The sequence below is a fragment of the Sturnus vulgaris genome, chromosome 2, assembly GCF_052056855.1.
Source record: "Sturnus vulgaris isolate bStuVul1 chromosome 2, bStuVul1.hap1, whole genome shotgun sequence".
Lineage (NCBI taxonomy): Eukaryota > Metazoa > Chordata > Aves > Passeriformes > Sturnidae > Sturnus > Sturnus vulgaris.
In genome coordinates this window covers 2,405,994-2,433,582 of record NC_142244.1, presented here as the reverse complement: position 1 = coordinate 2,433,582, position 27,589 = coordinate 2,405,994, and the positions used below count along the sequence as shown (strand labels likewise).

At 38.4% G+C, this 27,589-nt stretch overlaps 1 protein-coding gene across 3 annotated transcripts; it reads right to left on the bottom strand.

The window, feature by feature from the left end:
• LOC148224601 (uncharacterized) lies at nucleotides 1-25,367 on the bottom strand. 3 transcript variants are annotated; one of them, XR_015799468.1, is made up of 6 exons: nucleotides 24,698-25,361; nucleotides 13,458-13,546; nucleotides 6,463-6,624; nucleotides 5,508-5,603; nucleotides 1,381-1,450; nucleotides 1-125 (listed from the first exon to the last, which is right to left on the bottom strand). XR_015799468.1 is itself a non-coding variant. In XM_088156473.1 (6 exons), the coding sequence occupies exons 2-6, from the start codon at nucleotides 13,522-13,524 to the stop codon at nucleotides 16-18; spliced, it is 462 nt and encodes a 153-aa protein (XP_088012599.1). In that variant the 5' UTR covers nucleotides 13,525-13,546; nucleotides 24,698-25,367; the 3' UTR covers nucleotides 1-15. The 3 variants fall into 3 exon arrangements, 1 of the variants encoding a protein (XP_088012599.1); XM_088156473.1 differs by having other exon boundaries at nucleotides 6,463-6,581; nucleotides 24,698-25,367; XR_015799467.1 differs by lacking the exon at nucleotides 24,698-25,361 and having other exon boundaries at nucleotides 13,458-14,596.
• Between the last annotated feature and the right edge of the window lie 2,222 nt (nucleotides 25,368-27,589).

Genomic DNA, 27,589 nt, shown 5'->3' with positions numbered 1-27,589 from the left:
TAAATATTGCAGGTTTTATTTAATTTTTTTAAATTTTTTTTTTAACAGAAAAGCAATAGCACAGTATAATTTCATTAGCAACTGGAGATCAGAGGCGACCCGGCTTGTTTCCAAGTGCTTCTTGGCTGCAGAAAGGAAACATTTACAGAATTTATTAGCCTACTATTAAGTCTTCAATTCTGCAACAAACCCTTGTGCTCTCCACCCTCTATCGAAAACCCGCCAAGAAATCCTTGTGTACACATCCAATGAGGCCCCAGAAACAAGTCCTTCTATTTTCTGTGAGCTTAATTTTTTTTGCACAATGTGAGAGGTTGAACATACTGCTTGCCAGGTGCTGTAGACAATTTCCTGTTGTGTCTCTATGAACACCACACCGATTCTACTAAAGAGACTGCATCGCTTACTGTTTAACACCTTTCTTTTTCCTTTGTTAAACTGTATTTCCTGTTGCACAGTAATTTGGGTTCTCTCACAGACCTCATCACTCAGTACTTAATCAGTCAGTACTGCATGAGCACACCCTCTTTCCTCCTTCATCTTCTCTTTTGAAGAGGTCTTACCTTCTGTGTCTTCTGTACTGCCACTCACAAACTCACAAAGTTGACTCTACCTCAGGCTCCTTGCATGCAACAAAGTCTGCATTTGCATCACTGCCCCCTTCCTGCTGCTGGCCCCTCTCCTGCTGCCTGACCTTTCCAGGCAGGCACAGCTGGTCACTCTGATTTATCATTCCCTCACTAGCTCTGCTTGCTTGGGCATATGGAGAGGCCTTGACACCAAACTTCAGCTGGAAAGGTGACATTTAACAGAGGCCACGTGCCTCAAAGCATGGCACATCCTTCTGTTACCACCTGATGTTGCATCCCTGTCTGGGCTCCTGGTTTGGTGATGTTTTCCTTTGTGCAACCAGGCACAGCATTCTCATTTCTCTGAGACACCATTAGACACCTCCTTGTTTAAACTAATAGAGAAACTAGTTTGTGGATGACTAAGGGGCTACAAACTCTTCTTAATTACTTCAGGAACTCTATTTTGCTTCCTCAGGCATGAGCTTTGAATGGTTCCCTTGAATGGAAGGAGATACTTAAAGGCTACCGAGCGTCTGTTTGAATGCCTCATTGAACTGGAGATGTGAACCTGTTCCTGTTGAGCACATGTACCACATCCTAGCTGTGCTAATGGGCACTTTTGGCGTCAGCCATGGAAAAATGCTGAGGCTAACCTGGCCTGGATGTACTTTAGGGCTCCAGCTGCAGCATTTTAACATGGCAAATGAAGACACTCATTTAAAAGAAGCATCCATTTAGAGGTCAGAGACCAGTTTTCTGGCTAATTCTAAGACAATCTCTCCATTGTCTGTTCATTATTTTTTCCCACCTGAAGAGAGTCCTCCAGAGAACAGAAAACCAAATTCCAAACCAACTAGAAAAGGTCCAAAAGACAAGATCTGCAAAGAAATATTTGATTAATTGTGTGGGTTTGATGTAGAGAAGAGAAAACGAAAATAAAACTTCCAACTGTGTAGCTTCCTTGACAGGTTTAATCTTTCTAAAAAAAATTCCCAAGTGCCAACAGATAGAATTCAGACATCATGTTGATCATGCAGAGGACACCCTGATCCTCTACCTTATTCTCAAACTCCTTTCATCTCATGTACACATTAATACACAGAAACTTTAGATGTTCTACAGATGGTTCACTAATTTTCTCCTTATCAACACTGTTACCATACTATTTTACCTGCTCTCTCACTTAGTTTTAAGCCTGTGTTCAGCTTGCTTGAAAGAGGAAGAAAATAACCTATTTTCCATGTCTCTGGTGAATCAAAAAAGAACCAAGTAAATTGCAGTAATGCAGATGTAGGATAGGCAGTCTGAAAATCTTACTAATACTTATGGGTAGGAAAACGGGAGAATAGCTCACCCAAGCAAACTATGGAGTCTCTCTCCTCTGATGTGTTTCAAAGCAGACTAGAAAACAATCTGTTAGAACTGAGAGCTCCTGCACATTGCCTTAGGCTTGGGATGATGCCTAGGAAAATTACAAATACCCTGTTTGCTGTGTCTGCTGAAAGGCACTGCTAGGAAAAAGCCATCTTTGGCAAAAAGAAAGGGAAGTACTGTGTAAATGGTACTATGGTCACACTAAAGAGAAGAATTCAATTTGAAGCATTTTTATTCTACTTATCAGGAACACTGAGTTCGCTTAAACATACAATACCTAGCATAGTAATTCCCTAAATTTATAAATTAGCTTGTTGAAATGCTATTGCTTTCACATCTGTGTCTGAAACTGATTTCCACCATGACAGATATGACTAGAGCTGTATAGTAACTTTTCCTTTACCTTTGTTTGATTTTTTAATAATGTATTTTTAAAGAAAAGGAATATTATATGCAATGATGAATTAAAGTAAAAGGAGAACAAAAACTATTGTAAATCAGGATATCACGTCTCTTTTAAACCATAAGAGATGAAAAGAAGTTAAGTAAGAGTGTAACAAACATCAAAAAATGAAAACATGTAATAAAAATGAGAAAAGATCAATGAGACCTAAAACACATTTTAAAAAATCTGTACAGTGCTGGTAATAATTTCACTACTGATATGACCTTTCGTTGCCATCTAATAAACACAAAATTCTGGATCAAGGTGTGATAGAATAATACCGAGGATATAAAGGAGAAGCAGCAGTGCATTTTACACCAAATAATGGTGAGTTCGTCTCTACTGAGAAGCAGAGAATTATTGACCCTCTGTTTTGCTGCACCATGTGAAATTCAACCCAACCAGATGATCCTATCTGAACCTGGAACTAGTTTCTTCTAGATGACTATCTCTGCAAGTATCCAAATACGCCTCCAAAGTGCCTGAAGATAAAATACAAGTAATGGGAGGTGACTCTAAATTGCTTGGACGGTGAGTGAGCCAACTCTTCTTCAAAACTTATTTCCTGGAGAGATTCCAGACTTATTTTCAATTAAAACAAGAATGAAACAACTTTTGCTGTACTTGCTCTTCAGAGACTCCTCTTCTTCCTCAAACTGCAGCTCTCGGGCATGTGACTTCATTTAAAAAAATGAAACACTTTTAGACCATCTGCGTTTTTCTGCATAGCAAGCAGCCTTATGTAATCCTGTTCTGCTGACCTCTCTCCTGCTGCAAGGCCTGTCTGCAGAGCCATTGCATTAGGAGGAAATGGCAAGAGGCCTTTTGGAATAGTCTCTCCCCCAGCACCACCATAAATCAGAGCAACTCCTACACTTCTGGGCACTGCATCCGTTGTTGTGTCTGACATAAGGCCACCCCCCAACCCCCCCAGGCCCTAAAGCACATGTCCTGATCTTGCCTTCTCAGCAGAGGACTTGTGGGAGGGGATGAGAAATTCCAAAATACAAATTCCTTCAGAAGCCAGCGTCATTCAGTGCCGGTGATGTGTCCCCTTGGCTTATCTCATGAGCAGCCCATTGCACGTCATCCTAAACTTTACCACAATTAGTCATGAAGTTAATCCAGAACTGGGAGAAGGGCAGTGGCTGCATTGTTGGAAGGACAGCTAAATGGGAACATATGTGCTACTGAGAAACAGCTACAGCTACGTCCTCAGTCCTAACTACATTGTGAAACAAGGCTGACACAGCCTCAAAACTATTAATTTCCTGTCTTGATGATAAACTTCAGTACTCTGCTTAAGAATTCTGAGGCTAGAATGAATTTCTCCATGCATTCTCAACCCTCTTACCAGTTTTCTAAGGAATCTTTTCTGGTTTGTTTAAGCTAAATGTGAGAATATATACGTATATAGATAAAAGTGCTATTACATTGTGCTGTAACACAGTGCATATCTGTCCTTGCTACAGCATTTCCTTGGATATTCTTCAATAATGCCTGTGATCTAAGCACGTGGCAATTTAATTTGCAGCAGCAAAGTCAGAAAAAAAGCAGGACAAGTGTTTCTATTCCTAGTTTACCTACGTTTGAGACTGACACATTAAATGCCTTTCACCTGAAATTCATTCTGACAATTGAAGACTCACCAGTGTTTGGTTCCATTTGGAAAGGATATTAATTCTTCATAGAGGTGGAAACCCTACTCTTGTATGAGAGTTTGAACTACTGTCATTTTTTGGCAAAAAAGGCAGATACTTCCTTGCTGCTGTTTCTGATACATTTGTTCACTGACTTCTGCCAGTGCACCACTTTTCATCATATACTCTAACTCATACAAGTACTGAAATGCAGTGTTTTATTTTGTAACATAACAAACTGTTTGCAGACTTGAACTATGTCTATAACACTTGGATGGAAAGCAACACCAGCTTGAAACATCAGCAATGATGTATTATGCCGTCTTGACTCTGGTCTTATTCATATTGGTATTATATGAATAAAAAAAATAAATTTAAAAAAGTAACATTTTTCTGTCAATATAAGCAGCTGATTTTAAGCAATAGCCTGTAGGACGACAGGCAAAACAGAGAAAGCCAGAGCTCCTGGTACAGAAGGATGAGCAGGTTTCCCACCAGAAATAACTTCATTTTGGTACATTTGGTGTTGAAAGGATTCTTAGGACTGCTCCAGCCAGGGCTTGAGGACAGCCAGCAAGATGGTGAGCTGTACACTAGCTACACTAGATAGCTTTATGCCAGAGCACCGTCAGGCTCTGGGGACAGGGAGGTTATTTTCTGTCACTTTCTACCCTTTAAGATGAAAATATTTCTATGCACCACCACCCTTTCACTTCCAGCAGTTTGAAATTGCAACCAACAGGCCAATATTTAAACACTTAACTGCCTGGACCACTCTTTGTCCCCAGTAGGATACTTCAAAGGGCAGCAGGAAGTGTTTCCTTGCTGGTTGATAACTCAGGAGGTAAAATGCTCTGTAAGAAAGGATTGGGATCAGATTCCCCTTCACATGGAAAAAGTTAGAAGATGAGAAGGAGTGTAAAAGGTCCCAGAGAAAGAACGATGGGGATAATAACTACCACAGGTAGCCCACACAGGTCATATTCTCCTCTTTCTTTACCTGCAGACTTAACAAAAAGTGGCATTTTGTGAGTTTTCACAAAACTCTTCACAACAAGAAGATGGAGACCCAAATGCCCACAGGTTAAAATTAATAGGAATTCTCAAAACGCCATCTCAGTGTTTCCATTTGCTGTCACTAAACCCAAAAAGCAGCACTGTAGCCATCCTCTCTTTCTGTTTGCTAATCTTTGCTGGTAGGAATACAAATAACAATTTTTGAAATAATTCCAAAGTTTAAACATAACCATGAAACACTAGAATCGTGAGCCTATAAAATAGGCTCTACACATTGTCTCTTAGGATGTACCTGCACAAAAAATACAAAGTACAGACTGCTGATCCAGCTTGTGTACCTGGAACAATTAAGCTTTTCCCTGTTTCTTAGCCCATTCCAAATGACATTTGCTATTTTTTCATAGAAAATTGCATGGCTACATCTAAGATAGAGGATATTTATGTACCACAATAACTTACATAGGAATATGGCCATTTGTCCTTGATGTGGAATCTTTCAATTGAATCTGGAGGCCTTCCTGATGATTCACTGCATCTCCAGTACAAAAACATGGGCTTTATAAAAGAAATTTTGAAAAAGAGTCGGTATTTTGTAAGAAGTATTGGTAGATAATAATAAAGATCATTTCTGAACATGAAATCTATTACTCTTCCTCAGGAGAATTATTGTGGATTGACAGCCTTATAATTAAGGCAGAATTTGATTTTACAATTAAAATACCACATTATCAACTACACAAAAGGAGAAATAACACTGAATTTTTAAGTTCACTCTTTTTAAGTTCATCTCTATTTCTGACTTTTTTGTGTGCCTACCACCACATCACTAACAGGCAAAGCACTAATGGCATTAACAAAATTATCTGGCAAAATAATGGGGTTTTTTTGCAAGTGTATATTACATAGGCTTTTTCCTCAGAACAGGTTACTGAACACATATTCTAGCATCTGTGATCTTTTAGGCAATCATAGGATGGAAGTGCTTATCTGAGAGATGAGGTTTCTTTCTTTATACTCTTAGGCAGCTGAAAAATGAATAATACTTAAATCCCTTGGCTACTTCATTTGTAACTGCTTGGTAATTGTGAAAGGGTACATTCCTGCTAAAGGATTAATTTAGTTCCTGCATGAGAATTCTCAGCACATACCACATATGCAGCAGCCCCTCTCAAAAGAAGGTGACTCAGATACATCTAACACATTAGGAATGTGCACCTTCTCTGCTTCTGATTAATTTCTGAGAACTGAGTACAAGCAAATAGCATTTCCACAGCCCTTGCTGATTCTAGTAGTATCTATCCTGAAACTGCAGGTGAAGGAATGCTCATTTTCAGACTACTGCCTATAATACCAAAGATGAATAAAATTGCAGGTTTGCAAAAAATGCCAGAGATAAATAAAACTATATGTTTACCTTAAAATAGGACATCGTTGCAGTTTTCCAGCCAAACCTCTCTGTGAAATCAGGTGAAAAATAGCTGGTTTCCCAACACATATTTTCATTGCCTTTTTTTTTCTGACAGCTCAGAATCTCTGAAGATATATATGAAAAACACTGTACAAATTGTGTATTAGTCTGAAGGGAAGAGATATAAATAAACATCAGAGAAAACCATAAGAAGTTACCATTTTCCAAGTTGCCTGAAGCTAACAAATTCTGGAAAGATGCAAGGTCATGTTGCCAGGCAGAGTATTGAACCAATTATAAGATGACTCACCAAAATTTAATGGAAGTCTCGTTCAAATCTGCACTGAAATTTAAATATATAGTGGAAAAGTCACGTACTGTCATTCATTCTGCAATGTTCTGTGCTTACCAAATCCTCCAGGGCTGGCATGTCTGAGCCATAAGTAACATATTACTCCAGCTCTAGACTGTGCAACATCAGGAGCTAAAGACAGATAAATGTAGCTGAGACTTCTGCTGAAAGCTGAAATAATTCTGTAAACTAAGTTTTTTATCTGAGCTTCTGAGTTATGACACTCTAGTTTCTGTTTGTGCATCTACCAGTGCTTGACTGGCTCCTTGGAACTTTGAGGTAGTATATTTATTTATGAATAACATTTTGATGCATTTTTGAACTCAGCACCTCCATCATGTAGCATTCCGTTACAAATAATAGTATAATAATTGACATTTTTATGATGTCAGCTAATATTGCAACCTCCATAAATACTTGATTTCCAATACCAAGCTACTACATTCACGAAATGCCTAAAATAAATTTACTTATCTTAAACTCATGATGGTTAGATAGTTGAATTTGCTGTTGAATCATCATATTTTATTTGCATGTGCTGCACCAAAGGTTAATAATACTTTTTCATTTGAGTAGATGTATTGGAGATTGATGCCAATAATTCAGAGGTAACTGATGTGTCTGCTTGCAGATTCACAGATTTCATATAGATCTTGCCTGTTATAATATGAACTCATTCTTCTGCCTGTGATCATTTATATGCAGTGACATTTGTGATTTAATTTTACAAATCAAACTTAAGCAGCAATGCAGTTTAGTTTCTTTGGCATGATAATTGGACAGTATATTATTGAACGTTAGGGTCTGTTCCCATTCCCCTTCAGCTCAATTCTCAGCAATAGAATTTATATTTATCTGATGCTAAAAAATTTATTGATATCAACTGCTTCCATCTGTTGTACAATGAGAAGCTGAAGAGGCAAACAGACTCATGAGTGATTCAGGGAGTGGAGCTCTTGGGACATGGATTTGGATCTCAGCTCTTTCCTGTTCTGTTTAAATGACTTATATTGTCTGTGTTTCAGATAACTGCCTGTAAAACAACATTAACTCTGTTTGTCTTATGTATAAAGGCAGAGATAGGGATCACTTATCCTGCTGATTATACATACTGTCCAACACAGCAGGTCTCAATCTTACTTGGAGCCTCCAAGCATGACTGGATATCAATACAGTGAAAGGCAATGGAGAATTCTGTATTGATTCACTCATTAAAACCTTTCAGATATTTGTAACAAGAAGTCTGTTAACTGGGACTAGAAGTGTTATCCCAGACTCTAAAGCTCTTCCTTTTTTTTTTTTTTTTTTTTTGCTATGGTATTTGCATCCTGCTTCCTGTTTGATGACAGCCTAGTCTCAAGAATTTCCTCTCTACAGCCCTGTTTTCAAAACACAAGACTGCCCCATACACTTGCTGTACATTGTGTGACATGATACTGAATTCTAGGATGATCTTAGAGAGAGGAGCATTAAAGAAATTTCTTCTTGAGGAGAATTGTTTAGGTTGGTTTGGTTTTTTTAGTTTGGGGTGGGTTTTTTTTGGTTAGCTTTATTTGTTTTTTGCATGAGATAATTTTCTTTTTTGCTCATGGTAGGGTTTGTTTGGGGTTAGAAATGTGAGGGACAAAGTTCATAAACCTACCTTTTAGGCTAAATTTAAAAGTGAAGTGGATAAAGTCATCACTGAGAATGCAAATTTCATTCAAGGCCATTGAAGAATTTTTGAGTATATTAGTGTAACCTAGGGGATGAGTACAAACTTTACACATTTCTGGACATTTCCTCACCTCTAATTTTTGCAGAGTGTGTTTTGCTACATTTCCCTTGAGGAATACAGTTTCTTTTGATTTCTCTCAGTCTGCATTCCATATGGTGACACTAAGTGCTGCATCCTGCCATCAACAGCTGCAAATTTGATGGGTGTTGAAAGAACTTGCCACCTTCAGTCCTTGCTCCTCACTGTGCCAAAAAGAGCCTCACACCTACTAGTTTTCAAGACAGCAGAGGTGGCATGAGCTGGACTATCTGATAACAGGTCTGGTCCGAGGCATTCAGGGCGTGAAGACTTCTGGTCAGAAGATGCTAAATAATATTTTATAGGAAAATTTAAAATATTTGCACTAACACCAAAGAAATGCTGGCGTCCTGAATGAGGCAATGTTTTTCTTCAAATAGCTAGCTCAAGTATGGAGTCAAAAGTTTCATTTCCTCGATGGGAGACTCTTTGTGTTGGGTATATATATCTTGAATCACTAAAATCCCTCAGTCTGTAATTAATTAGCTCAAGTAGCTTTGATGTTTACAGGGAGAGAAGCAGTGGAGATTGCCTGCAAGGCTCAACACTGTCAGTGGCTTACAGGACTCTTCTGGCAGGCAGGGGTTTAATAGCACTGCACATGGCAAAACAGCTCAGCCAGGGCTGTATTTCAAGTATTGCTTGCCTGCTATGGAAAGTGGAAGTTCTCTGAACGTGAGTGTTTGGGCATCTGATCAACTTTTGAAAATGTGAGATGAGGGAGATTTGAATGGAGAACTTGCCCCTTGTTGGAGAGGGCTTGAGTCAGAACTTCCTGTGCTCATGGGACTGCTTCCACTTTGGTGTCTGAATGTTCCAGGTATTGCAGATTACAAACAGCAGCTGCTGAGATGAAAAAAAGCTATTGATGCAAGGGAGAGTGAGAGCAGATGGAGGGCTCCTTCCCAAAGAGAAAGAAGAGAGAAAAAAAATAAGAAGTAGGGGCAAGGAGAGAGAAAAAAAAGAAAAAAAATGACAGAGCAGTATATCACAAATGTACCACAGAAAAGAGATTCTGTGTACACTAAGGTTAGCAATGTCTGACTCTGCACTTCAGATCAGCTTTACTCAAACCATGTGTGCTGTTCAGTGTGTGCTTTACGTGTGTTCAATTACAGGGGTTATCTGTTCTCCGTAGGGGTTATCAGTAGGGGTTATCCAATCCCTCAGGTTAATTCTTCACTTAGTCATCTACTGATGACATATAGAGCAAATGCCAAGTACTTTAAAGGAAATGGCAATAGTAGGAATCAGCCCATATCGTTCCTATTGTGCACTAGGATTGTTTTTTATAGTTGCTGCTGTGTAAATGTTTCCAAATTGGCTTGTGGCCCAGAGACAAGAGAAACACAAAACATTTTCTCTGGTATCTTTGTCATGTTTATTTTCCTCCCTTATTTAAATGGAGATGTTCCTTTTGCCCCAAGGTTACAAAGTAGCAGATGCTTTTCAAGCTCTCCAAGACTGTGGTAAAAATCATGCAATTTTTCAAATAGAAAAATGCTATAAAAGCAAAATATTTCTAGGGCTTACATAAGAAATCATAGTCCAAATCAGATAACTCAAGAAGAACAGAATCACAAAACACTTAAAGCTTGAAAGGATACCCTTGAAATACATGGTAAGGAGATGTGATTTATCAAGTAAATTTGAGAAAACGGATCTGTTTCTCAGTATTCCACAAAATTAAGAAAATGCTAAGTTTGTTTATCTAGTAAATAACTTGGTAAAAATATTCACTTATCTCTTGCCATTGTACCCAATACATATTCAACTCAAGCTCTGATTCTAGATATGTTTCTCTTAATTATATTGTTTAGTTACATCTCCAGATGCTCAGTGACTGGATTCTTTTTCCCAGTGGCTACAACTACATCAGATGTCAACAACCAAGAGAATATTTTTCCTACGATGCTCACTGCCCTGAGGTTTGAACCCATATCATTAAAAATGGTGGGAATTCTGCCAATGATTCCTAGTGATGCAGAAGGACATCTACCATTGAGATCTGCATAAATGTTCCACCTCTAGTCAAAATACTCATGGAGCTTTCGGTGGAATTTCTGGTAAACAGTTCTCTAAATTACAGCTTCTGGGGCTTTGCTGGACCAAACTGAAAGGAAAAACATTCAACAAAAGCAAGACAGCTAGAAAGCCATAGCAATGTTTTTTGCCTGTGTTGCATTATGCACATGAATTTGCAGATATACATATACCAGTTAATCAATCACCTCCAGTCAAAAATGTCAGGGTATCATAAATGATATTGTACCATCAGCCTGTGTTCAGGCAATTTCTTTTCACTCTATTATAACTTTTCATCTTGTGCCAATATTAAATTCCATTTGTCACAATAGGTGTCAGTAGCTATACCATTTTCAGTAGCATCTTCTAGATAAAACGCCCCAATGTCTCTCTGCAGCACCATTAGCAGTATTGACTGCTCTATTTTCTCTCAGTAGAAAGCCCCTCACAGATACCGTATTGTGGAAAAGGCATCCTCAGCAGGGCCAAACATCATTTGAGTGATGTTTGAAGGAGAAGAGATTAAATACTTAGTAAGAGTTATGAACAAGGCTCTATGCCATTTTCATTTAGGGACTTGGATCATTAAAGGGATGTGTTTTTCCTTGCTGGTGAAGTTTTATTGTCATTTAAGTGGGCTCCTGCCATGCAAAGGGATGGAAAGTTATTAATACTTTGGCTAAAAAACGCTCCAACAATTCCTCATTCAGCTCTTAACAACAGAACAACTGACAGAAGCAGTGAGGTGATCAGAAGATGTAGGGAGAGGACAGCTGACTTTCTGTCATTTATCTTGTCTCCTTTTGAGGTGCCATGCTGGGACACAGGGTGTTCATTTTGTGCCCAAGAGATTATCTCAGATCATCATTTAGAGATGATGAAGGAATGCTATTGTTCTTCTATTGTAAATGTAAAAAACATTAGCAAGTGCAAAGGAGTACAGTCTGGCTGTTGGAGCAAAAGACAAGGGGCAGCTGCTCTTTGCTTTACAGCTGCTCTTATTATTATCTCAGCTGAGTCATATTAAAGAAGGTAGGAGTGGAATGGTGGGTAGAGGTGGAGATCAGAACATCTATTTGTTCTTAATTAAGTACCCTCTTATTCTCTCTCCCTGTCTGCCAGTAACATTAAGGGAAAATAATGGCATTTGATATCTCACTGGAGAAATACCTGAACGTTTTTGCTCTTGGAAGTCACTGCATGCTGCTATTAGAGGGTCTTTTTGGGTAAATTACTCAGCTCCTGAGTAGAGCATGTGACAGAAAATTACTTTCTATAACCTTCCACTATGCTGATTTTAGTCATGGAAAGGTTTTGTTGCACTGAAAGAACATTTGTATTACTGCAATCAGGAAGAGAAAATGCATATAATATCTCCTGACCTCAGTGTCCAGGCAGCTCACAAGCAGAGCTTGCTTTCTGACCTCTGTGAGTAAAATTTCCTCAACAGAAAAAAAACAAACAACCTGATCTCAAAACAGACAGTGATTGAAAATCAGATGGCAAAGGGAAACTGAAGAGGGGATTTTTAGCTATTATGAAGTCATTATTCCTGTCTTGCACTGCCAAAACATAGAGTTTTGGGACTACATCTCTTCCAGTTTTTGATAGATTTGTGGCCAAATAACTCACTCATAATGTTATGGCGTTTTCAAACTCAGATAAAACCAAGAAGCTTGGTTTTAGAATATTCAAATAGAATATTAAATTTAAATGCTGCAAATGTTTGGGTTTTTTTACTTTCAAAACTATATGGTATTGCTTCTTCATAAAAACAGATTCATCTCTATTTAATAAATTGCTAAAGTACTATTCTCTCAGGTGAGGCTAATCTCTGATTTAAGAGAATGCTTCTTCCCTTATAAACAGATGTGTCACTACAAAAAGTGGAAACAAAAATGTTACGTGGGAGCTGAGGGGAGCAAACCCATCCATACCCATGTGGGCGAGTCCAGAAAGCAGCACAGGGGAAGAATAATCTTTGAAGTTGTTTTTTAATGATCTCGAGCACTAAGTTGTTCTATTTGTCAAACATCTGCATGCCTCAACGAGGTACAATGCAATAAGCATGTGACTCTCAGCAGATAGTATGCTAACATTAATTTTCTAAAGTATATAAATTTAGATATGAACATTGAATGAGTCCCACTGGCAGCTGACATTAAAATCAGAGTTCTGCCAGAGGTTTCTTACCTGTCCCTACCACTATTTCCAACTTTTGAGTTATATTTCTTCTGAATTCATAGAAAATTGACTGCATTGGCTGCAAAAAAAAAAATTGCAAAACTATTCTCTAAGAATACACAGAGATAATTTTTACTCTATCCATATGATGACCCATGTCCTTTCTGAAGACTGCAGTTTAATGACTACAGCATGACTATAAGAGTTATCTCCAGCAGCTAGAGATGACATTTTCTGTGACACATATTTGATAGTGGCTTTATGGTCATATTTGCTTTCAGTGAGACAAATCTTCAGATGAGGCAGAACTGCATCAACTCACAGACTAACCTAGGACAAAGCTCCCTTGCTGTGCTTCACAGTCACCCATAGAATCACAGCACTGTGCAATTAAGGTCATGTGTTCCTGAAGCTTGTGGAACTTTGTCCATGCTTAGATTTGAGCAGCACATTTTTAGCACTTGTCCACCATCTGCCAATGTGAGTTTGCATTTGAAATGACCTTAGAGACACCTGCAAAGCTTGTTGTCTCAGCAGCTAGTTTAGAGGCCTTAGCTGAGTCTGAAAATTCCTCATTAGTCCTAGCTTAACCTTCTGCCTCTCAAAAATAAATAGTAAGTAATGAAGGACAAGAAAGACACATACCATGTGTGCTCCTCCTGTGTTTGCTCTGGGTTTCCCTCCAGGTCCCCTCCTTCTTGTCTTCTCTCATCCTCTCTTCATGTTCTCTGAAACTACATGACTGTAAAGGTCAAATGTTATCTACTTCCTCAGTTCGTTGGAGGCTGTCTAAAAAGTTCCTTTCCAAAGCACTGTAAAAATTCAGCCCCTTTCACATTCTTTTTCTTATTTCTCATGAAACCCAGATGACACTCAAGAAAGGAAGAAAATACACTGACTGAATTTAAAAGTGTGCTGCTAATATTTCTTTCTCCGTGGAAAGGCAATCTCCCTCAGCACACTGGAAAATGTCCAGACTAATAAATGTAATTAATAGCTGGAGTAATCACATCCCATGCAGTGGCAGCATGTGACCCCTCATAAGCATGAATATATTTTCCTTCTGGCACCTACCAAGAGAAAGAAATATTATTGTGCTGGCACAGGAAGCTCAGAGAGACTGAATCACTGGACTTCAGGCCCTGAGGACAATCACAGCAGCCCCAGGGATCTGCTGCTGGCCTTGTGACATGCTGGGCTATGGTCCCCCGTGGTGGCCAAAGCCAAAGCCAAAGCCAAAGCCAAAGCCAAAGCCAAAGCCAAAGCCAAAGCCCTGCTCTAAGGCTGCAGCTTACTGGGCACTACACCAGGTCAAGGGGTAATGGTTTTAAACTGAAGGAGTGTCAATTTAGATTAGATACAAGAAGTTCTTCTACAATGAGGGTAGTAAAACACTGGAACAAGTTGCCCAGAGAGGTGGTAGATGCCTCATTTTTGGAGACATTCTGGACAAGGCTCTGAGCACCCTGGTCTAGTAGAAGATGTCCCTGCTCATTGCAGAAGGTTGGACTAGAGGGCTCCTTAAATGTCCATTTCAACTCAAACCATGGTCTCCCTCACGCCCCCACCCTTTTTCTTCTTGCAAGAGAGACACACAGCCCTGCAGGTTCTGTCTGCTTCCCTAATTCATAGTAATTGGGACCATGTCCACATGCAGTCCTTCCTCAGGGCCTCTCCTGCCTCCAGGGTTATGAACTATGGTAGAGCTGCTGATGTTAGACCAAGCACGTGGATCACAAGGACCCAAAGATAGTGAAGATTAAAAGAAAAATGTTTTTCTTCCTAAGAAGCAGACACTTTCTTGGTTCCTAACCAAACAGACGGCATTTTATGCACCAGTGCCATAGTACAAGGGCAGTTGTGGAAAACAGCCTCAGGGAGAGTCCCTGAAGAACAGGAAAATTCAACAACAAAGCAAACTATTCATTTAAAACAGTTACAAAAGCTGTGAAATTATGCTTTATCCTTCTTAGACATTTCACTTCATAGAAAAACAGTCAGTCCAGACAAAGTTCAGCCTTATAAACACAGGACACACAGTTCAGTTGTGTAAACTTAAGCAATTTAAGCTTGATACTGCTCCCAGTTAAGAGATTTGAGGGGTGAGAAACCAAGCAAAGAGAGGAACTAACTCAGAATGCAGAGCAGGAGCTCGTGCCCAGTCCTGTGCTCAGTGCTCTCATAGTGCAAAACAAAATGCAGTTACATGGGATGTAATTAAATGAGATATCCTTTTGACCTGCTTTTTCTGAACAAGAATACATCAGCTCTATACTTGAAAAAAAGAATGGTAGTGTCATCTAGGTAGCTTGTTGACCTTTATACCTGATCTGTTTATGATATGTCTGTACTTTCTTGGCTTTCCTTCTTCTATCACTGTAAAATGTTTTTTGTTCATTTATTTATTCGCTTTCATCCATTTGTGGTATTTTTTTTTTCAGAAATAAGTACACTGAAAAATAAAAGCTAATAAAAAATTGCATCTACAACTCTCTTATGCAAGAGGTAGACTTCTTCAAGACTTTGCCTCCATACAGACTTTTAGTTTTGTCTGAAGGTCCCTTTCCCATTTATTCATGCCAGTAATCTATGAATAAAAATTCATGGCCTGATTTCTATTTTTAAAACCATGCATATTCTAGTCTAATGCTAAAGATGAAATAGAGTTGGGACAGATCTAAATTGTTGATGTAATCTGTTGATCTACATCATGACCAGTCACCTTGTGGATATTGGACTATGAGCTGAAATACATGTGTGCATGTGGAGTGTGGCAAGAATTTGCACTATTTTAATGAAGTTCATGAGAGATTTACTACAAGTTTTGCTCTTTCATTCCACAGGACAATTTTTTTCTTTCTTATATTTTATGTATTTTCCGGTATGAAGTGCTTCCTATTTCTGGATGCAAGCTCAAGGTCATCAATAATACCCAGAGGTAGCAATGGAGCAAAAAGCAAACACAAAGCCCTTTGCCATTCTTAAACCCACTTCTTTCTAGGTACAGGAAGCACAAGCTTAACTGTTCACACTCGGCCTATTTTAGGACAACAGGAATTATTTCTGTGTTGCTTCTGACTATATATTGTGGAAAGATAATCAAGTACTGGGAATAGATTTCTGGGAAGCTGCAGATTCAACTTTGTTGTATCCTGATAGAAAAAAAAAAACAAAAACCAAAAACCCTTCTGATACAGGGGCTTGAGATAACTTCTTCATTTCCAGTTTGGAATTTTCTCAGCTCTTCTGTGTTGCATCTACACAAAATTAAACTGCATAGGCATTCTTGAGGTAGAATGGTTTCCTGTAAGAAAAATGGTATTACAGTCTATGGCAACTTCAAATCTGCAGTCTGTAAGTCCCTATAATTTACCAGAGTTATGAAACCTGCTCCTCTGGGATGTTCAGTACCCCTTTACTTGTGTCAAAAGAAAAGGAGTTAATACTTTTTCCTTCAAACTTAGCATTGACTCAGTTGAGAGAGTAATCTCTGAACAGAAAAGGTGCTCACAGTCTCTATTGCATGGGGAAAACTTCAAATGAATAAAAACATATGAAATGAGAGGTTTTGAGAAAATCTATAACCAGAGTGACATCTCTAATAACCTGTTTTGGCTCCTAAGCTATCTCTGGAGACTTGGTTTAGACCAAGACCTTTGGAAATATAGGGAAACTATTTCCCACAGGAAAAAGTAATGAAGAGAAATACAGTTGCTATTCCATTCTTTAGCTATCAGAATAAAAAGTTTCAGATAAACAGACTTTTTCACATCCCCAAGGAAAGAAGAAGTCACAGTTGCAGGCATGATGAGGTTTGTACTTTACTTGTAAATGCAAAAAATTTCAACTTGGTAACCTTCTGAGCAACAGGCTTATGCAGTCATATGCTGGAGCACATTAACATGCAGAAAGCATGCAAGAAAATATAAGCCTGTTTCCTCTGCTGACATATATACAAGTGTAAAAGGATGCCATGCACAATCTTCACAAGATACATGCCCTGTTTCTCAGAGCTTAGCCAAGAACACAGATCAAGCATAGCCTCAGAATGATAAATGATGGCAAAAGGTGAATATAATTTTATTCCTTACAAATGAAAACCAGTGATTTACAACGTTATGCTTTGGATATGGAGGTAAGACACCACCTATCAATCATTCAGAGTAAAACTATCACTTTGGAGTGGCTGGAGACAGACAGACCTGCTGGAAACATTGGCAAAGTTTCCTACATGAGAAGTTAGAAATTCAGGAGCACTAAAAGCCCTGAGCCCCTACAACAGAATGACTGGTAATGAAACCACCAAACAAACATTTAGCAGCCAGAGGTCAAAATTTTTGCCTACTGTAGCAGAGGAGCTACACTGATTAGTTCCTCAGTTATTCATTAATCTCCATTTTTAAAAAATATCAAAATTGCATGGTGTCTTTTTATGTTTATTTACTTTCCAATGTGATGTTAGAAAATTTTAAACAGCGTGGCCCAAAATGACTAGCTTCAAGTTTATAAGCTCATAAATATGTTCCAAAAAATACATCAAATGAACCTAAATCACAACATTTTAATACTTGAATTTTAACATATTTTGAAAAATTTGCTGACTTCTTCATGTCCTACTTTCAATCCCTTAACTATATCCTGTGTAATGCAAACAGAGGTGCAGAACTGTGAAAAGCTGAATTTTTTTTACCAAATACAAGGCCAATATTACATACTTGAAGTGTATAGAAGAGTTACAGCAAGAAAAGGTAATCTGGTGAGATGCTGAGCTGAGCTTGAAAAGGAAGTTGCACTGAGGGACATTCTTACTTAATGAAAAATTCAAGGTATTCCAAAGCAGCTTACCTCTCACTAAAGGAGAGATAAGTAATGACTTTCTTGACAACAATCTTACGAGCTCTGATTCCTCTAAAGCTGCTCTACTTCAGGACAGCTTTCAGGAGAGGAAAAACCAGGGCTTAGAAAGCATTTAAATCACCATCCTGCCAGGGACCCACAACTCCATCAGCTTCCATGCTATCCAAGGGTGAGGCTTACTTGGGAGTACACAGTAAGACACACTAGTCACATCTTCCCTTCTGCCTCATAAAATTCAATAGGCTAGCCATAAATAGATATGCTCTATCCAAATGTGTGCACAGCTCTGAAGTGTAAACTACATTTCATTTTGGGGGTAGGGGTAACAGAAGCATCAAATATGTTAGCTCACCAACTGTAAATTAAAACAAAAGGAAAAAAACCCATCATTTGCCCCCTATGCACCTTCCCCAGAACTGTGAGATTTAGTACTCCAAGATGTAACATCTCAGTTAGAAAAATGAGAAAGATACAGCAGAACATATGGCATGGAAAAGGTGTTAAACGGCAGAATTTGAAAACGGTTTGCAAGATGCTCCATAAATATTCCAACCCCAAACACAAGCTGTTTTTTGCAGCAGACCCTTGATGGAAGTTTATGCACACAATAAAATGATACTTTTCTTAGCTCACAAATGGCCTGTTCTTGTGACATTGAATGGCGTGATGCAGAGTTAACCTGCCTGCAGGAAGAGCTTGGAATCAGGTAGGTGCTGGCTTGGTCAGGCAGTGTCATTGCTATTGTTTCCCCTGGAAAAGTGGACAATACTAGTGGACGATATTCAGTGACAACAATTACTCTCATTGCATCCATCAGCCCTAAGAATAAGCTCTCAGGAAGAGCAGAATCAATGCATTTTACAACATCTATTTCTCCAGCATCCAGACATCCAATTATGGACCTGTTTCAACAGAAGCCACGATACATATTTTCAAACTAAGTCAACAAGACGAGACGAAGGCTCCAAGGCTTCCACTTAGGATTAGCAATTAGCAAATTATTAGTGCGTAGCTACATTTAAGTGGACATCAGAAAACTGGAGTTTCCTACTAGGTATTTTAATAATATATTCACAAACACTTAACACCACCAAGAAGAAGATAAGAATTCATGTAAAACCTAGGACTATCCAAGCTCTTAGTGCTGAATGCCACTGAGAAGATTTGTTGACATATGAAATAGTGCAGAATATTAACAAGAAAGGAAACTTAGAGTCCTTTGGGGCACACTGTAAATTTTCACATGAGTTGCCACAAATGTACCTACTGTCACACAAATGAGACATAAATTTTCATCTATTGATCCAAACTCAATTTACTTTCTTTGAATGAAGAGAAAACGCAAGTGTGTGGCTGAAAGCTTCACAAACTGAAAGCTCATCACAAAACCAGATATTTCAGTCAAGCCAGGATTGTGAGTCAAGAGAACATTTCCTCACCGAGTTTCCTCATTTGGATCTGCTTTTGGGCGGTACTCAACACACAGCTCATAAAATTCAGCACAGTAGGTAACATACTGTTTTATTGTGAATGTTTTGTTTCACCTCCAAGGCATCTCTTAAATGCTAGTCTTTGAGGGACTCATTTGCTTTCATCTGCACAAGCCTCCAGCTGGTAGCCCTGCAGTAAAGCCACAACCTTCCTATTTCATGATTCTTACTTCAAATCTTTTTGTGCATTGGAGAGATGCTGGCAGAAAAAAAGAGTTGGACAAAGGTGTCTTGATAAGGACTCTGACAATCAAGGCTGTGATGTGCCTCTGAACTGCTTCTCCTCAATATCTTACAAAACATGGATGTTTCTTCCTTGGGAAAAATAATACGATACACTGAGATAATATTTTTTGAGCTGCTGATATAACCTTTAGACCTATGTCTAAAGTATATAACATACACTCTTAATTATTTTAAAAGAAAGGATGCCAATGCCTTTACAGACAACTATTCTGTTTAGAAGCAATTGACCATTTTTCCTATTATTCACTTGCAATATTGTAAACTAGTTGGAAGCCCTAGAGAAAAGAAACTATTTATGGGGACTGGGAGGAAAATGAACCAATGTAGATGTCACAACCAGTAAAATGGAGGAAGAGGGGAAATGGAGGGCAATTGTTGGCAAAGATGAAGTCAAAAATTTCAAAAAGCCAGTAAATACTCATTCTGCAGAGTGCTGTCTCTGCCAACAAACATAATGCCTTACAGGAAGTGTGGGTACTGCAGGATAAACCTAGAGCCCACCAAGTCCTCCTAGCACAATCAGAATCATCCCTCTTGGTACAGAGGGTTCAGCTGGTAGGTTGCATCAGGGCTGTGGACCGATGTGGAAGTGGATAGACACGGAAGCACACCGTCCTGGGTTTCAGACTCCAATCCCTCTCTGTACCAACATATCAACACAAAATCTTTCCACAAGCCACCTGAGAACTATCTGGAGACCAGGTGGATACTTTACATCTGCCATTCCTATTGAAAGACTGTTTAAGGACCTGATGCTCTAGGGGTTAGATAGCTCCTCTTCACTTTTAACTTTAATGCAATTACACGTGATTTATACATGCTTCTTCTCCCCCTCTCATGTAGTACTGTATTTACTTAGGGTAATCAATCTCCTCTCATCCTTCATTAGATTTGCCAAGTCAATATTTATAGATTTCCATTCCCCATATTATTCAGGTAGCTTCCACTTGGTCAAGGTTTATTTAATCTTACCCAGCCATGCAGAGCACTGCACACAATATTCTAGATGAGTCTCATGCAATTGAATAAATTTTTCCTCTCTGTTGACAGTATCTTGAAATTGTCCCTGCGTTCACCCTTTTTTTCTGCTCCCTCATTCTTGTGCTACATAGTCATCCTGTGATCCAGCAGGCCTGTTTCTCCCTCCTCATGGTTTGAGCTCAGCTGATGGCAATCCTGTTGACAGCTGAGGGTTTTGCTCTGAATGGAAACGTGTCTAACCTTACACATTACCCTGAACTGAGTATTCATCTTAAGCCTATTTCTTTTCTTGTCCTTAAGGTCATCCAATTCTCACAGTATAACACTCCAGTCCTAGATTTCATTGATAGTCCCTCCTTGGGCTGTGTCATCACTGCAGTCTACTTGCTCCTTCCTCATTTTGTGCCAGGTGTATTGGTGAGCATACTAAGCAGCATTGGTTTAGAAACCTGCCTTTATAAAAAATAGTAATAGCATCATTCCAGCTTAAATGTTTCCCTTAATAAACTGTGTCATCTCCCCACTAGAACAGATGCTTTAGCAGTGCACAGCTCTTACAAAAATCCACATCTTCCTCACTTGAATACTTAATTTCACGTTCTGTAATCTGTCAAATGCTCTCCTATGGGTTAAGCAATACTCTCTGAATTTCCTTTGACTAAAATGCAGGCATATTACGGGGGAAAAAAAAGAACATAAACATATGTTATTATACTGTGTTTGCCCTTTAATATATTTAGGTTGCATTTGATACTATTTTTCTTTGTGTATATACTCTAATATTCTTCCCTTCGAAGTGAGTACAAAGCCAATATATACAAAAGCACTTAGTTAGACAGATCTGAAACTTTTTAGATTGTTTTTTCCTTTTCTATCAATGCCTAAATATTGGCAACACTTTTGCTTTTCTCTGTTCATAGAAGCCCACTGTCACTTCATTCCGTGGTAGAAGATCCTTGTGCTGGACATCCATTTTTCATATGTCAGTGCCTTCTAAGGTGAATAGTCCTTGGGTTCTGGAGTGAACTGAGACCACAAAATTTGGTTTTCATATCTTAGTTGTGGACATTTCCATTCCCTTCTTTCCATTAACCATCTTCTCCATCATTCATTCTCTTTCCCCCAAATTCAACTTCAAAGAAAATGAAGCAAAATATTTAACATGGGAAATTATATCCTCTTTAATTCTATCCCCATCCTCATTTCACAGTGCTTCCACTTTTTTTTCCTTGTTCTTTTTATCTGCATGGTTGAAAAATCGTTCACAATTTGCTTAAATTTCCTGTCTCAGCTTGACTTTTGGCAGTTATCATTTTACCCCTGCTCTTTCTGACCTCTCAAATGCAGCTTTAGCACTAGTTCTGACATATGTTCTCACTATGCTCTTACATATGGGTGATTTCTCTCTTCATCTAGATTCCTTACTTAATAAACATTAAAACTGATTGAATTCTAAAACTGCAGAGAAGTCATGAATATTTTCATAAATAAACATGCCACATTCAGATCATTACTATTTATGAAATCGTGGTATTTGATACTGAGAAACATATGCTGATCAATAAATGAGAATGCCAGTCTTTCTTAAAAGATCAAGAAATACAAATATTTTGAATGAAAAATTATATAAACCTCTTTCTTTCCTGAAAATTAAAACTCTATTTTCCAAAGTATGGTTACAATACCTTAAAGTAAAAAAAAAAAAAATAAAAAATAAAAAACCAACCCACAGCTGCATCTAATAAAGATTTTCAATCATGCATTGCACAGTCAGTTTAAAAAAGCAAAGCTTCCAAATTTGAAGACAGGAAATGAAGCGTATCTGAACTTAGAAAATAGATAGTTGAATTAAACCCTTAAATGATAAAATGGGTGAGGAAAGAGTATAAATAAAATAAAAGAAATATATATTAGTGAGCATGCTGAGTAGATTAGGCAAAGGATTAATATGGTAACCTATGACGTTTTCTATTATGTTTTCTTCAGAAAGTGGTATAGTGGCTGGTCTATGAAGACCTACTTTTTCTCGTTGTAACCATGTATGCTTCAAAAATAAGCGGGGGAACGAACCCTGACCACCCTTATTCTTTCTTCCCCCTGCATGGCAGCTGTACCTTCAGGTTGCTTTCCAGTAAGTCAGTGGCAGTCGCTCCTGTCCAAGGCAGAAGCTCATGGTGTGCAGTTGCTGATGGATTAGAACCAAGGCTACAAATCACATAATCTCTGCCTCAGACCTGCACCTTGGCTCCTCACTGAACAATGTGATTCAACAGTTAGGTGGGAGCTGGAAAATAGATGTTGGCAAGAGGTTGTGCTTATCATGAAACATGGTGAGTGGTGCAACAACAGTTTAGGGGATTAATTTGAAACAGAAGCTGCTCCCTTCAATGAGGGAGTGATTTAGCTTTAAACAAACAGTTGCCTTAGTAACTAATGTATTGCCCTTTCCCTCCTTTCACTTTGAACATAACCATCTCTGAAGTCAGTTTTTCATCACCTTTTTTGTTTGCTTAACTGGTCTTCTTCAAGTGTCAGACAGCCAAATAGCTTCCAGTGAAATATAAGTCTATTTCCTTTTTATGAGCTGTCCTAAAATGCAAAACTTATTCCAGGATCTTCTCCTCAGTTTACCAGGCTTTGAGTTCTAAAGAAAAATATTTTTTATCTAAGCAGATGAGTCTATTTCTGATAGAAATAGGAAAACTGGGTGCCACGTATTCATCAGGTTTACATGTCTTCAGCAGTCTTTCTGAATATCACTTAAGAAATGTGCCATACAGGATGAATAAACTGTTTAGTGTTTTTTTTGATGTTTACCTGATCTTATGTAGAAGGTCAAACATACTTCAAATGAGAACCAAACAACTTCAAGAAGGAGGAAGAATGGACTCTTTATGTTTAATCTCTGTATCATTCAGCTAACTTCTGTAGCAGAGCTTGATGCACAGTCGAGGAAAATTAAGGGATTATGCTCCTGACCCTTAAATCTTGACATAAGTTTTAGATGGAGGTAGAACAATGGTGTTTACTCAGAATCAGAAAGGATTTTTGTATATCCAGTTTAGATATAACCAGAGAGAATACATTTACAAATATCTCCAGAGTTTAGTCCAGCCTTTTCTGGAGATGGCATAATAAAGCAAACAGCTACAAAGTTACCATTACATAAATAATGTATCTATTTACTGATAATTTCCAGGAGAAAATAATTAGAATATCCATACTTTCCCAAAACTGCTCTGTCATCTGTAGGATGGATAGAATTTAGGTGTAGTCTATGTGTTCTCACAGGTCTTGGAAAAACAAAATATCATTGTTCTGAGCACCCAAAAATCCCAACACACATTTTTTGCCTTACTTTCATGACGCAAGCTAAGAGCAGCTAAGTATTGAGCTTCTCTCCACAAGGGAGGCCATCACTACTGATAACCATGGGACTCCAGATTCAGCCACACTAGATATCCAGAACAGGCAAAAACTCTTCCTGGTATCCTGCCTGTGGTCCTTGCTCCCATTTCCCATGGCAATGAGTCTGTCTTTTTCTGAATGAGACTGAAGCCTGAATTTGCCTGGAATTATGCACTGAGGAATCCCATGAGATCTGTCTATTCTGTCCCAATTACAAACTTGCCAATTTATACAGAAAGCAGGTGCGCTTTTTCTGGGATCTATTAGGCTTTTCTGCAGCCTTGACACATGGCTGCACCATCCCTAATTTAAAGAGATACGGTGTGAAATCTGAAAACAAACCCTTCTAGTTCCATGATTCTAACTGCTATTTCTATAGTCAGTGAAATATGCCCAGTGACATGGAACAAATGATACAAAGCTGAAAGAAAAAGCTTACAATTAGAGAAAATAAATTCTCCCCATGCCTAGATACAGGGGGTAGCTGATGCCTTGGGTTGGAGGAGAAGGGAGGCACAGTCAGGTCTCTGAGTCAGAAGTAGGGCACTGAAGTTACAGTCCAATGATCTTCTCCATGTGGAAAATCCAATGCTGTTAAATTGATGTTCTATGGACAGAAATTGATTCATTCAATTTTTCTGATGTTTCAGTAAGACTATACTCATCAATCTTTAAGACCATTTATAACTCCAGAGATATATAGTCAAATTTGTCATGTTCTGGCATAGAAAACGCCCATGTACAAGCTGCAACCTTTAAGAGGAGAAATTACCATTAAGAAATTGCTCCATCTAAAACTGCCAATATTATTACTATAACCACTGGTGATGGAAAATCAGATCAAGAAGATCTGTGTCAGATACTGTAGAAGGAGCATAATTAGCCTTCATCTGATTTTCTTACCTTTTTTTTTCCCAATGTAGTCTCAATGTGTTTAATGTACTTCCATGTTAGACCCTTATTTGTGGAAAAAAGAAAACAAACAGGAAATAAATCACACACTCTGACATGAGGCTAAAATGACACTGAACACTACACACTCGTGCTGGAGAGGTTAAGACTCAATTATTTAAGCAGAGAGCTTGTAAAAAGACTCCACTACTGAAAAATGCCTTTTTACTTCTTACATGAATTGAGATTAATTATAATGCCTGGCTGACAGAATATTAGAATGAGTTGAAAAAAGAGATCAGACTCATTTCTTATGTGTTGAAGCTATTAGCTTAAAATAGTCTGTAATTGATTTTAGTCTGATGGTGAAAGCAGGGCTGCCATTTTTTAAAATGGATTGTGTAAATTTGGCCAGACAGTGTTAAGATGAGACCAGACTCTGAGAGGGTCAATCAAGGTAAGTTTCTCTGCTAGACAGTTACTCAGCCATTCTGGACAGCTTCATGCATGGAATTCATCCCTCAATTATCTAAAATCCGTTAGAGTTAAAACTGTGATCATGAAAAACAAAATCAGAAGGTTTGCAGCCTGACATAAAATCAGTACTGGAAAAGAAAACTGCTCCAATACTAGTAAATGGGCTTGATAGCTTTCAACTAAGGTGTCTTGCAAAGAAGGTTATGTAACAGTTCCACACACCACGAAAATTAATTTTTCCTACATGGCTGGTGGGTAAAGTTTCATATTACGAATCAGTGGCATTTACCCATCTGTTTGTACTTAATGAGAACATGACATCTTGGATTTCATGTGAGCTCAATGAAATTAAGGGAGTATAGCTTAAACTAAACCCACAGGATCAGGATTTATTAACATGAAGAGGCTGTGGGGGGATTTTTTTAATGAAGGATTTTGATATTTTGCTACCTCACTGCTTCCAGGACAGGAATTAAGATCAAGTGTTTCAAAATTCTCAAAGGAAAATGTTCAATGACTAAAATATTCAGTGTCAATTGATTTCTATACCATTACACTGTAGTATGATCTAGAAATAAAATAAAAATTCCATAGTTGTTTTTGGGGAAAATCTAAACAGAGTCCTTATTATGAGAAGACTGCATTACAGTGATGTGTACCCAACTCAACAAATTTATTCATTTTCATTAGAACTTGCATTTTTGATGGAATTTTGTCCCAGTGGGCTTTCTGAGCCAACTTCTGTTATTACATATTTACAGCGAGACAACAAATGAAGACTGAGTAGTTTTTCAGTGTCGAAATGACAGTGATTTTGACAGATATGGAAGCTGGAAGAGATATTTGGAACAGCTATTAATATATGATTAACAAATAACTAGAATTAACAGCTGAGCTAATATGAATGCATATTGAGATGTATTTATTTTTACACATTCATAGGATGTATTTGTGCAAGAGACAGAACAATAGGAAGTTAAAGTTATTGATATAAACAGACTAGAAGCGAAGTAAGAGACACTGCAGAGTAACCCTCCCCATCATGAGGAGGAGGAGGAGGTTAAGAAGAAACAACTTTTATTCCCTGTCACTCATAATGATTAAAGCTCTTTTCTCTAAAGCAGGCAATGCTGGCTGCCCTCACACAGACTCCTGGAATGAGAACAGCTGCTGTGAATAAGAAAGGGTAAGATTTTCAGACCCTCAGGGAGGCATGTGCTAGGAAGCGGCAGCAGTAACAGGGTGTATAATATAAATGAAAAAGCTCTGGTAGGGTGGAGCTCTGCCAACAAGCAGGAACAAGAAAGAGATTACTGGCAGTGGGGTGGGACAGGAACCCAGGCTATCAATAGAAATGGGAATGAGATATTAGAAGCCTGGAGAGTTGGCTGGAGTTTCTCCAGACCTGACCCAGCATGCTTCACTGTCCTTACACCTTCTGTAGGTGCTGGGCCAGTAAACATGCCAGCTGGAAAGGCAGAAAGGATTGGAGTCAAACACAGATACTGACTTAAAGGAGGTTTTACAGCCATTTTCTTGGATAGCTGCTGTTCAGCTACCTTCCTCTGTCATTTGAGAAAGCTTGCAGAGTCAGTCCCTGAGACAGCGAATTGTGCGTCTCCTTTGGTTTGTGCTGAGAAAAAACCAACACCAGCCTCTGCCTGCAATGGTTTGAAGACCAACAGTTGTACACTTCCAGCTCTTTAAAAGGATGAGTCTTGCCAGTGTGCTGTTAGTGGTTCTTTTAATTCATCAAATACAAGTACAGCTCTCAGGGAGCTCCTGTAAGGCTCACATACACAATAAAGTGAAGTGTAACCTACTGCCTACTGATATAACCACCACAACTCTCTTATGCATGCAATTTCTGCTTTGAACAGTCTAAGGAGGTGATAAAGAAAAGTAAGGCTTCACAAGACTCATCATTTAACCAATGCTCTGTCTCTAGTTCATCTTATCTCTTTCCAATTTAAGAATGAAGCTCAGATGTTCTGTCTAAACACAACAAAGGGAGGTTACAATTCCTAATTATCAGTAGGGACACACAATCTAAAATAAGACCTGTAGCTCTGATATGCACTTCAAGGTGAATGCAGGTAACTGAACAATAAAATGGAAAGGGGGATAAAGAAGTCTGAGGACAAAAAAACCCAAAAACCAGTAGTGCCAGCATAACTTTATATTCAGTTACAGGATCATGTAAGATGCAATTATTTTCACTACACTCAAAATCCTCATGTTGAAGATTACTTCAGTACAGGCTACAGAGTATTTAGTAAAGAAAGGCTTGAAAGCCCACAGGGTATAAAAGCTTTTATATTATTTGAAGAGACATGGCAAACATGCTCATCAGGATTATTTTAACAAAAAACTAATTTTTTAAGCATTTATGATGTGTCAAGTAAAAGCCTCTAATATCTTCCACAT